The sequence below is a fragment of the Apis dorsata genome, unplaced genomic scaffold, assembly GCF_000469605.1.
Source record: "Apis dorsata unplaced genomic scaffold, Apis dorsata 1.3 scaffold_113, whole genome shotgun sequence".
Classification (NCBI taxonomy): domain Eukaryota; kingdom Metazoa; phylum Arthropoda; class Insecta; order Hymenoptera; family Apidae; genus Apis; species Apis dorsata.
In genome coordinates, this window is record NW_006263408.1 from 1,142,991 (window position 1) to 1,155,570 (window position 12,580).

The window sequence follows — 12,580 nt, forward strand, 5'->3', positions numbered from 1 at the left end:
CAAATACATATACATATATATATTTATATATATATACATAATCACACACACATATATAATATATATATAATAATAAAAAAAAATACAACATACTATAATAAATAAAAAATATGTTAATAACAACATATAATTGAATTAAAACTTGTAATTATGAATTGACTTTTATTAAATAACTAATTATAATAAAAAAAATATAGGTTATGTTAAATTACATTTATACCTGAAATATATTAGCATTTTTGTAAACGGAGCTCAAAACAAATCTTTCTAATTTACTTGTCGAATAAAACAGTTGGTGGGCCATATTTACTGTAAGTTTTTAATAATCACGTAATATGATGAAATTTCGTAGTTTCCACACGTTCTTTGTAAGAGATTACCGGCCACAAGACATTATTTCAACAAATATCCCCAGTCTTAGTCCCTATTTATCGTTTACAATGCAAAATGTAAATTTACACAAACGTTCTTAAAACTAGCATTTATTGGTTACTTAATTTTGCGCGAAGAGAAGTGACTAATAAATGATTTTTAGACCGTTACTAGGGTATTAATTTTATTCAATATTCCTAGAAATACAAAGAAATAAAATAAAAGATATTTTTAATATTCTAAGAAAAATTATTTTTATTAAAGCATATGTTTATCATTGCAACATTAAATGAAATATATTATATTAATTTCTTAATCCAACGAATTAAATAATTTTAGATTTTTAATAATCACTAGTACATAATTAATATTTTTTTATTGAAATATTAATTAAATTATCACTATCAAACATTTTAGAAAAATAATAAGATAGAATATGTAAATAAATATAAGAACATTGCATACAAAAATGCGATCAATAATAATAATTCAATTATAGTTTGTGATTATTATTAAATACTTGTTTTTATGTATATGTGTGCATATGCGAATTTTAATATATTATTAAATTCTAAATTAATATACAAAATTAATTTAATATACACAATTAACGAGTAATAATTGAATGATTTATACGCTAACTTTCTGTTTGTGAATAATTTGAATTTTCTTCAATACTTATAGCACAAGGAACATATTCTTGTCCTGATTCCTAAATAAGAAATAAATTATATGTATACAATTTTTGTGAATCTCTACATATCTGATTTTAAAAAAATTAATAAATAAAAAACATACTGAATTAACAATAATTTGTCGTCCTTCTTCCAAATTAAGTCCATCCATATCTTCTGCTGTTAATATTATCACAGAATCTTCAGGTATACTATTTTCATCTATATAAGTTATAGGAATTTCTGATGAAACCTGTAAATAAAATTTTTATAATTAAATAAAATTTGTCATAAAATCTATATATATAAAAAGTAATAAAAAATTTTAATAACTTCCAATACCTCGCAATATGTGAAATCAGATCCTTCTACCTTTGTTTCTATATTATGTTTAGAATCTGATATTCTTTGTTTTTTTGAACCTAATGAGCGTTCTGATTTTTTACCATCTTGTTGAAGACGTCTCCAGATTGTTGTTTTTGGAATATGATAAGTCATTGATGCTGCTGCTTGCGACATTTTTCCTCCTTTACAAGCAGCAACAGCTTCTTCCAAACGAGATTTTTTTAATTCTTCATTTTCTGTCTTACGTTTCTTCCAAAATGAGAGTGGAAGTTTTCCTTCATCTACCAATCGCGCCTTATCTCTAAATAAAGTAGTCTTTGGAATCTAAAAACATAATTATTGTTCTCAAAAAATTTAAATAAAATAAAAATAAATGATCAAAATTATTCATAAAAATTCATTTAAATTTACTTTAAATTCAAGTGCAACTTTTGTTAAATTTTCTCCTCTTTCTAAAGCCTTAACTGCAGCTTCCCGTTTATCCGATCCATAAGATCTTTTCATTTCTGAACGTAATATTTGATATCCTTCCTTTTGAATACGCCTCCACAATACAGTCTTTGGTATACTAAACATCTCTGATGCATGTTGTAGACTTGATCCACCTATAATGACAATGAATTAAATTGACTAATATAATACAATTAATATTTAACTAAACATAAAATAAATACCAACCAATTACCGCATTTATAGCAGCTTTCATACATTCTGCCGGATATTCATTTCTTGATGCATTTAAATGAATACCTAATGCTTTAGCACGCATATACAAAGTTGAACGTGGTATGTTATGTTTAGTAGAAGCTTCTATTAATGTTTGGCCTGCCTTTAAATCATTAATTGCTGATGCCAACATATCATCACTATAATCTCTTTTTGTTGCATCGCGTCTACGTTTCTTTTTTTTATTCAATGTGGAATTTTCAGTAATTTCATATTTTTGTTGATTCTCTAAATTTTCATAATCATGTTGTAATGAATTAATAACTTTTTCTTCAGCCTCACTAATTACAGTTATTGATTCTTCATTATTATCATTAAAATCTTTATTATTCACAATAGAATCAGTTTCTTCAAGCCCATCAATCTACAATCATAAGAAATATTAAAATTAGAAAAAAAATAATTCTATTTGATATTTTTTTAAATAATATAACCAACTTCAATAAGACCACAGATTTTCAATGAACGAGCTGCATCTAATAAACTATTAATATTCTCAACTGGAACTCGTACTTCTCCATGATAAGTAAATTCTATAATAGATTTTATATCTTGAGCAGATATATCACTTAATATTATTGTTGGGTGATCTTCATTTACTTGACTCAATATTTCCTACAAATAATAAAATTTATAAATCATATAAAATATTATATAGATATTTAATTTATAAAACAAAATATATATTTCTTAGACAAAAAAAAATAATTTATATTTATAGAAATATTTTGAACATATAATTTTTAATAAATAACTTTTTAATATAGATTATTAAAATTTGTACAAAAAATAAATCAAATAATTTGAACTTCAATTATTACATTATTTAAAAATGTTTGAAAATAATCATAAAATAAAAATTTTTTAAAAAATATTTAAATTTATAAAATTTATAAATTCAAAATTAAAAGAAAACTACAAAGAATTTCTAAAAACACAAAAATTGTTTACTCGAAATAAAGTACTACAAGCACAAAGAACTATACGATGTGCATGAATACGTTCCCCAGCAGCAGCTAGGGTAACATCCACCATACAATCTTCCTCTAAAAGTTGTCTAACTACATCAGAAAGATGATTTTGATAATCATTCCATTTAAACCAATAACTTTGATTGATTTCATGTTGGTTAGCAATTTCAGACATGCCGTTTCAGTTTCGTTTCCTTTTTCAGTTTCAATAACCCGTATACGACCGGAATTTGGAACAGGACTGAACTCTTCAACAACTAAAAAGATACAATTTGTTTGTAATACTTTTTAAAAATTGTAATAAATTTGATAATTTTTTATAATTGTTTATTGTAACAAATATTTTTAAACTATTCTATATGTATTATATCATTAAACAAACTTTCACTTAAAAATTAGATAACAATAGATACTTATATTATATATAAGATATTGTCACTTAAAAATATATTACGATTGGTTAATATAGAATCTATATTAAATTTAATGATAAAATAATTTTTACATTTTAAAATTAAAAAATATAAAAATTAAAAATAGAAAAATTTTTTATCTCGTTTAAGTAATAATTAATTATATTTGTAATCATAAATATTTAAATTTAATTATAATTTAATTTTCATATATATGTAGTATATATAATATATATGTTGGTATAAATATATAAACAAATAATTGATTTCTTGTGTAAATGTTAAAATCTTGATAAATTTATGTCACAAACAAAAAATAGAATAACCATAAACGAAATATAATATAGATCGGATACCTAATAAATTTTTGTTTTATATATTTACATCTATTTAAAATAAAAAGAAACAATTTACTGAGTAACAAGAATTATAATTAAATTTAGTAATTTTTATACAACATAACTTAGGCAAAATGTAAGTATAAAAAAGTACAAAAAAAGGATATATAAGATAAAATGTAAAAAAGACATAATATATAATGTTTTTTCGTATCAGAAATTTAGAAATCTTTCTCATCTAATTTTATTTTCGTGTTACATGCGATGTTGTTGGTTCAATATAGAAGACAATTATAATATTAATAATAATTGAAATTAGAATCTAATTTTATTATAAAAACTATATATAAATAAGATATAGATCAAAATAGCTTATAATAAAAGTATAGAAATCTACATTTTTCGATTTAATCATCCTTAAATAATAAAAATAACGTTTTGACAAAATTGATAAAAAAAACTAATTAATTCAATGAATTAATTTGTATTGTTTAAACAAATGAAGATAGAACTTACATCGCTTACAATTAGACTGGATGACGCGACATAGGTATAGAATGGCAGTAGTAATGTGACATCATTCAAAAAAAAATCTTGCAGTATTCTTGTATGCATATAAAATGATTATGAAATAATTAATTAATAAGGTAATTTTGAATTCTGATTTTTATGAACATATGAATGAATTTGATGAATATATAGATTAATCATTCTCTTGATCGATTTCAATAATTTTTAAATATATTATAGAAATCATCATTTTGAACAATTTTTTTTTTCATGAAATTATTTGTTTTTAGATATTCGTAAAAAATTAATTACTAGTTACTATTAGTGAATTTTGCCTATATTTATGGTGACAATGATCGTTTATCAATTGTTTATAATTTATATGTTTAAATAGATCATAGCGTGGCACCTAATGTTTAAAATAAAACTAATATTTAAATATATATTGATGAATTGATGTGATGCAATATTTATTCGATATATATATAAATATTATAGCGAATTTGGACATTTCATAGATTTTTTGAATCGTTCCAATTTATGGAATGAGAAAATAAAATATAGAATAATTTTTGAACAATTTAAATTACAATAACCGAAATTGTAATAATAATATCTATCGTTATAACTTTGATCATTATAATTTCAGTCTTCAAATTGTTTTATATTTTAATTTCATATTTCGCGGATAACAACTATAGAAATTCTTGAAGTATAAATTTTCGATTGAGTTATAATATGCCTTACAATTCGTTATGACAATAATTAAAATCATGCTAAAGTTTTCAAAATACAGTAATAAGATATTTATTAGAATAATTAGAAATTGAAAAATTTAATTGCTGCATTCATTTCTCAGCACGTTTATATTTTCTTATCAGCATTTTAATTCCTGATTTTCTCTTTCATTTATCCTTATTTTTATATAAATATATTTATTATTCTTTTCTATTTTTCACAATTTATAGAAAATAGAAAATTTTGAATTCTAATTAAATTATATAAGAATTAAAAATATATATCTTTTTTTAATAATTTCGAAATCAAAATTTTGAAATCAAATTTTTTGCAATTAATCATAAATTCATTAACTATATTTATATTTATTAAAATGAAAATTTATTGATTTTTGTTCTATGATATTCTATACTAATAATTTTGAAAATCGATATAATTTTAAAAGTTGCTTGGAATAGCAAAATTATATTTCATGATACATTTCATTTTCGAAATTATTATAATTTAGTTAGTATTCTTTGAATTTGTTTTAAAACAAATAAATTATTCATTCATAAAAATCAAATGATTATGATGATTCAATTTTTTTTATAAAATGTATATAAAATTATTGTATGGATTATGAGAAAAATAAATCAAATAATTGATGTGACTTTATTAAAACTAATATTAGATTATATTTATATTTAAACATAAATTATAATATATATATACTTTATCCAAAAATATATGAAGAAATATAAATATATATTTGATAATCTATAATATAAAAAAAATAAAAAAAAATGTTTATTGATATATTAGTTTATTATTCATAAAATTCATTCTTTTGTAACAATTAGTTATTTCAGTAAGTCAATGTAGATATCTACAATTGAATATTGATCAAATCGAAAAATATATTATAAATATAAATTTCTATACTTTGTTTTTTATAAGCTATATTAATTTATTTCTTGCTTATAATTTTTATAATAAAATTACATTTTAATTCCAACTATTATTAATTTTATAATTATTAATTTTATAATTTATACTAAACCGATATATGTTATATGAAAATGATAAGGTTAGATAAGCTTCGAATTTTAAAAATCAAAAAAATATTATATCAAAATATCAAAGATCGATATTTTATGTCTTTATATTTTTTACTTTTAGAAATAAAAAATACAAAAATGTTGCATTCAATTTATAATAATTCTTCTTATATCGACAGTACTATTATTTTATTCCATTCAAAATTAATAACATCTCATATATGTACAATAATATAGATAATCCCCAAACTAAAAAACAAAAATGAAATGATAGGTCTATTCTATATTTTGTCTGTAGTCTGTGTTCATGTGCTTTTTGTATTAAGAGAATTTTGTGGTTGCTTTGGGATAACGGAGTGTTTTCTAACTTTTTAATCAATTTATTTAATCGTTTATTTTGAAATAAGAAAATGGTTAGTTATTCTAAATATATCATATATTTTAAATATTAAGTTTTATTAGTAATTCTATGCATATTTTTGATAATATATTTAAACATGTGACAGCATAACCTTAATGACATTACTATGTTAAAAACATAAAAATATATCATGAATTCAGTTTTGAAAATTTGTGTGTTTTTTTCAATAATTTATCAATAATTTTAATTTTTTTTTTTTGTAATACTTAATATAATAATTTAAACTAAAATTAAATATTTTTTTGTGGTATTTTGTGGTTATGTTATTCCATATAAAATTTGGTAATGATAATTTTTAGATAAATTTATTTAAAAAAAAGATATCATATATAAAATATATTTAAAAATAATAAATTAATTACTTTATTGTAGAAACCCTTAATGTTACATGGGCACGAACGTGCAATAACACAAATCAAATATAATAGAGAAGGAGATTTATTATTCTCTTCTAGCAAAGATAAAAAGCCAAATGTTTGGTATTCTTTGAATGGAGAACGTCTTGGAAGTTTTAATGGGCATAATGGTTCTGTGTGGTGTATTGATGTTAATTGGGATACAACAAGATTTTTATCTGGAAGTGGTGATAATACATTAAGAGTTTGGGACTGTCAAACTGGTTTGCATCTTAATTTATTTATCTATTTTATGCACTATCATTTATATTTAAAATATTTATTATATTATAGGAAAAGAAATAGGTTTACTTCATACAAACAGTTCAGTGAGGACATGTAGCTTTAGTTACTCAGCAAATCTTGCTGTTTATTCAACAGATAAAGCTTTAGGACATCAATGTGAAATGTTTATTATGGATATTAAAAATGTTGATGCAGTTTTATCACAAGCAGATGCAATTTCTAGAATTGCTGTGAATGGCCCTAGAATTTCTGCTATTTTATGGGGTGCATTAGATGAAACAATTATTACTGGCCATGAAGATGGTGAAATTACTCTTTGGGATGTTAGGGTATATAATATATGTGTATTATTATTATATCATATAAAGATTAAATATTTAAAACTTCTGATAATTATATTTTTTTTATAGACAAGAAAAAAATTGACAAGTGTTAAAGGTCATAAATCACAAATAAATGATATGCAGTTCAACAAGGATGGTACTATGTTTGTAACTGCATCAAAAGATAATACTGCCAAATTATTTGATAGTGAATCATTAATGTTATTGAAAACATACAAAACAGAAAGACCTGTTAATTCTGCTACAATTTCTCCAATTTTTGATCATGTATGTATAAGATATTTGTAATGTATTTATCAAAATTTATAAAAAATTTATATGTTTATAGGTCGTTCTTGGAGGAGGTCAAGATGCTATGGATGTCACAACAACATCAACTCGTCAAGGAAAATTCGATTCTCGATTTTTCCATTTAGTATTTGAAGAAGAATTTGCACGTTTAAAAGGACACTTTGGTCCAATTAATTCTTTAGCATTTCATCCTAATGGTCGAAGTTTTTCAACGGGTGGGGAAGACGGTTATGTTCGTATTAATACATTTGACCAATCTTACTTTGACTTCCATTTTGAATATTAATTTTACGAAATAAAAGAAAATATATGTCAATCAAATAATGGTATAAATTATTTTTGTCCAATTTTTGATTTTAAAATATTCATATTTAATTTAATATATTAAAATTAAAGATTTACTCCATTACTTAAATTTATTGTTCATTTGTATAAAAAAAAAATTAATACATCATATTTGTAAAAATAATATCGAAACTAATATTACTAATAGAATAGTTTTAAATATTTAAGATGAATTATATTGAATATAAGTATATGTTTTTTAATATTTTCAATATTTAAAAAAATATTAATTTTTATATTTGAAATTCATTTTCAATAAATATCGCGCTTTTACTTGAGCAACATCATATACAATATATTCATTGTATAATAAGTCTGATTTTTTTGGTAATTTAACAGACACAGAAACACCATATGGAACTTCAACACCATCTTTCATTTTATAAACATTTTCAGGATCGGGTTGTGTTTGACCACGACCCCATGTTGAATGTTTACCATTCGGTAACTTCTCAATACAATCTGCATGATATCTCTCATACATATTACCTAATGCCACTTCACAAAGCAATAACAATCCTGTAGGATTTTCACTATTTGTACAACAATAATTTGCAGATTTAGAAACCATATCTGCGAAGTATATACCTTTACCAAACATATAACCAGTAACAGGAGCTTCTGGTGGAGCTATTCTTAAACCCTGAGAAAGTATACCAGCAAAATTAGTTGTTCTAGAACCATGCCAAAGTAACTTCTTATTATGTAGTTTCTTGAATGGTTTATATCTACTATCTTCGCCTTGTCTTTTAATAATAAATATATCTTCAATTTCAAGTTCATATTGTGTATGAGTCTTTGCATGAGTATTTTCTACATATTGTTTAATAACTTTATACTCTTCATTTTCTTTATCCAATATTTTAATTTCAGTATTTAATTGTTTATAATGAGCATCAAGTGGATTCTTTGTTGTATCTGTTTTAGCATACAAAAGTGAATAAGCAATCTCCATTTCAAGTAATGCATCTAACATTTCACATTTAGAATGAATTTCTTCCATTGTATTTAAAATTTTAGGTTCGGATATTCCGAAATTATGAGGTATTAAGTTATAAAATCTATTAGATGCGTCAACCAATTGAACTGAATCGAAATCTTTTTTTTTTAGTACTTCTTGTAGATCTTTTAATACTGAATATGCTTTTTGAATTTGTTTTTTAGACAATTTCCCAAGTGGCATTTTTTCTATATCAATTTCAAATTCTACCATTGCTTTTCTCATGTTTGCTTCATTAAAAATTAGTTTCATTAAATCTTGAATTGGTGGTTCTAATTCACTTTTAATATCAGATTCTAATATTTTTGTTGACATTTCATCTCCATAATCAATATCAACTGGATACATTTTATGAGGTACTTTAACAAAATATTCTCTTTGACTCCAGCAATTTCCACTTTTTTCTTCATATAATGATTCAAATTGTTGTATACATTCTTCTAAGGCTAAATTATCTAATTTTGAACCACCAATAGTTGTTCCTATTCTACCCCAACTTCTAAATAACCAATACTGATTTTTTTTATCATGTTTTAAAATTTGTAACTTATAAAAGCTATTTTTTTTAGTTTGTATATCTGAAAGTATCAATGTAACTGTATATTTATTTTTACCCTCTTGATATACATGTGCAGAATCTTGTAAACCACTAAGTGGATCAACAGTTTCACCTTTTTTTAATTGTAATTTCATTTTACCAGATCCTGACTTTTCATATATACTTTTACCTTTACTTTTTGAAGCACTAGATTTTTCTGCAATAACGTTAATTCTATCAGATAAATTACCACCCCAACTTGAAATAGTTTTTTTTTTAATGAGTGATATAGCAGATTTCGTATATTCTTTAGCTTCCTCAACAAAATCTTCAGTAATAATTTGAATATTAAAATTTTTAGCTTCTTCCATCTTTTTACTCATTTTATCTATTTCATGTTGTGTTGATATAACAGCAGTCACATGTTCATGAAGTTTTGATATTACATCTCCACCTAAATGCAAAATTTCTTTTTTCAAAATATCTTTATGTTTTTCTGTATGACCTATAATAACAAATTGCATATGCTTTAATGGTCTAGGTTTTGCATCAACTTTGAGTCCAGAATCAATTTCATCTTCTTTTTTTATTAAACTAGATGTTGAGGGTATAGACATCTTTATAAGTCGTTTTTTAACTTTGCATTTCAAAGATTTGCTATTAAATATTTAAATAATTTTAACTTCATTATATATATATAGGTTAATTTGTGAAAATAATTTTACAAAAATACTTACAGACTTGGGTATGATTCTTTTAAATCTGATGATATTATGAATTTTTTTCTTTTAGGATCTTGCGTGATATTTTCACATTTAGTCCATTCTGTTAAATCTCCAGTACATTTGTATCCAATGCCAGAATGATATACAAATTGTCCACTACATTTTGGACATGGTTTTAAAGCTCCAAAATAAATAGCATCTGATAAACGATCTATTATCTATAATAAAAAGTTATTTTATCAAATATTTTAAAAACTTATTTTATTGAATAATATTTATTTATTAATGTTTATTTACTTATAGTTGAAACCAAATTTATTAATAAAACACATACTGTAGATACACCTTCTGGAATTTGTTGTTCATTTTTTTCCAACATAGCAATTAGATCAGATTTTTTTATAGAAGATAATATATCTTTAATTGAAAATAATTCATCATTTTGTTTTTTCATTTCTTCCTCTTCTTTTACATCTATTGGTTCATCTTTAATTTTTTTAATTGGTGGAGCATCATCTGATTTAATCTTTGGTAAAGCATCTTTAAGCTTTTTTTGATCTTCTTTGGAAAGATCTTCTTTGCCAGGAAGTGTATCACCATTCTCATAAAATTGTAAACTTTCTCTTACTTTGATAAAGCAGTCAAGATGATGCCATCTATCTATACCACCATATCTTCTAGCTTGTTCACTTTCAAAATCTTTCTTTGATATCCTAATTTCTCCTTGTACTATTCTTTCCTCACAAGCTTTACATGTTGATTTATTAGATTTTGCATATTGAACTACAAAATCACGTAATGGACCTATATTTTTAGCTGAAGTACTTCCACGTTTTTTTCCTCTTCCAGATGCAGGTAATGGAAGGTTAATCGATTCCTCTATAAAAATTTAAGTTATAAGAAATTTTCATACAATATTATATGTAATTTATAATGTTATTATTAAGCAAACCAATTTTCTTTTGAAGTTCTTTTTGATCTTCCCAACGAATATTATCAAAATTAGCAATATCTGCAGTAGTTTTTGGTCTTTGTTTTGTAAAAAAACAAGGTGGATGATACCAATTTGGTATTTTTCCATCATGAACAGGACTCTAAAAATCAAAAGATATGACTTGATATTTTTTAAATGTAATAATTTTTCAAAAACATTATTCAAAATATACGTAAATTCAATAATATCATGAAAAATAATTCTTGTAAATTTTTACAATTTTATTATAATGAAATATAAAAAAAAATTTATAAAAATAAATCTATCTTCATAAATACATTTTTTATTTTGAACTATATTATTATTACATTATATAATGTTATTGATGAAATTATGTAATAATTGAAAATAATATATTAACAATTTATATTAATAATTAATAACAGTTATAAGGTATAAATTCATATTAATATTAATATTCTCGATATTATGTACCTGAATAATAACAGCAAGTCTTAAGGAATCCTTCTGAATAGAATTCTTACAATTTTTACAAGAAGATCGCGAACTTTTTGCGTATTCAACAGAATAAGGTAAATCAACATTCATTGTTACGTTATTTTTCGTTCAATAATCTTACTTTAAAACGGAATATCACATTAGAAGTAGTACATTCAATGAATATAGATAAAATGTATATTGCCCGCCAAATTGATACATTTAGAACCTTAATTTATTTTCTTTTTCTATTACTACTTATTTTAAATAATAATTTTACGATCTACAATAAAAGAAATTTATAATAATGATTAATATAATTTTATTTATTTAAATTGTCTATAGTTAAATTTCAAAAATATATCTTCGATATTTCTATACAAATTGATGGCCAATCGAATTTAAACCGGAAATAAAATACTATTTACTATGAATTTTAGAACTTACCTTAATTATAATTTTACTGTTTGAACATCGTAGTTTTATAAAAAAAATTATGATCTCTAAATATTTTTTTTAATATAATTTGAAAATTTTTTTTACAAAAATATATTTTTTAATTTTTTATAATTTATATTCAAACTGATAATTAAAACGTATATTTATTTCAATATATCATATAAAAATATATTTATTTTAACGTAGTACAAGTAAAAAATATTTTTCAAAATATAATTATTTTTCTATATGTACTAATTCATTATTATATTATATTA

At 22.5% G+C, this 12,580-nt stretch overlaps 4 protein-coding genes across 5 annotated transcripts in view; 1 reads left to right on the top strand and 3 right to left on the bottom strand.

The window, feature by feature from the left end:
• LOC102681627 (AFG3-like protein 2) overlaps positions 1–567 on the bottom strand; it is a 5,397-nt gene extending 4,830 nt beyond the window's left edge. Inside the window, exon 1 of the mRNA XM_006612488.2 lies at positions 221–567. Within this exon, the coding sequence (XP_006612551.1) occupies positions 221–304 (84 nt within the window). The 5' untranslated portion in view covers positions 305–567. The remainder of the gene's footprint in view (positions 1–220) is intronic.
• Positions 568–860: 293 nt separating this feature from the next.
• LOC102681979 (protein abrupt-like) lies at positions 861–3,434 on the bottom strand. Of its 2 annotated transcripts, none has more exons than XR_421270.2 (7): positions 3,069–3,434; positions 2,556–2,732; positions 2,070–2,481; positions 1,803–1,996; positions 1,493–1,715; positions 1,171–1,299; positions 861–1,084 (listed from the first exon to the last, which is right to left on the bottom strand). XR_421270.2 is itself a non-coding variant. In XM_006612490.2 (7 exons), the coding sequence occupies exons 1-7, from the start codon at positions 3,261–3,263 to the stop codon at positions 1,010–1,012; spliced, it is 1,509 nt and encodes a 502-aa protein (XP_006612553.1). In that variant the 5' UTR covers positions 3,264–3,434; the 3' UTR covers positions 861–1,009. The 2 variants fall into 2 exon arrangements, 1 of the variants encoding a protein (XP_006612553.1); XM_006612490.2 differs by having other exon boundaries at positions 1,389–1,715.
• Positions 3,435–6,379: 2,945 nt separating this feature from the next.
• LOC102670703 (eukaryotic translation initiation factor 3 subunit I) lies at positions 6,380–8,145 on the top strand. The gene is made up of 5 exons (XM_006612491.2): positions 6,380–6,540; positions 6,921–7,167; positions 7,238–7,518; positions 7,600–7,800; positions 7,862–8,145. The coding sequence occupies exons 1-5, from the start codon at positions 6,538–6,540 to the stop codon at positions 8,108–8,110; spliced, it is 981 nt and encodes a 326-aa protein (XP_006612554.1). The 5' UTR covers positions 6,380–6,537; the 3' UTR covers positions 8,111–8,145.
• Positions 8,146–8,228: 83 nt separating this feature from the next.
• LOC102670930 (poly [ADP-ribose] polymerase) lies at positions 8,229–12,281 on the bottom strand. Its single transcript, XM_006612493.1, has 5 exons — positions 11,862–12,281; positions 11,385–11,526; positions 10,767–11,311; positions 10,445–10,650; positions 8,229–10,364 (listed from the first exon to the last, which is right to left on the bottom strand). The coding sequence occupies exons 1-5, from the start codon at positions 11,973–11,975 to the stop codon at positions 8,396–8,398; spliced, it is 2,976 nt and encodes a 991-aa protein (XP_006612556.1). The 5' UTR covers positions 11,976–12,281; the 3' UTR covers positions 8,229–8,395.
• Positions 12,282–12,580: the final 299 nt, after the last annotated feature.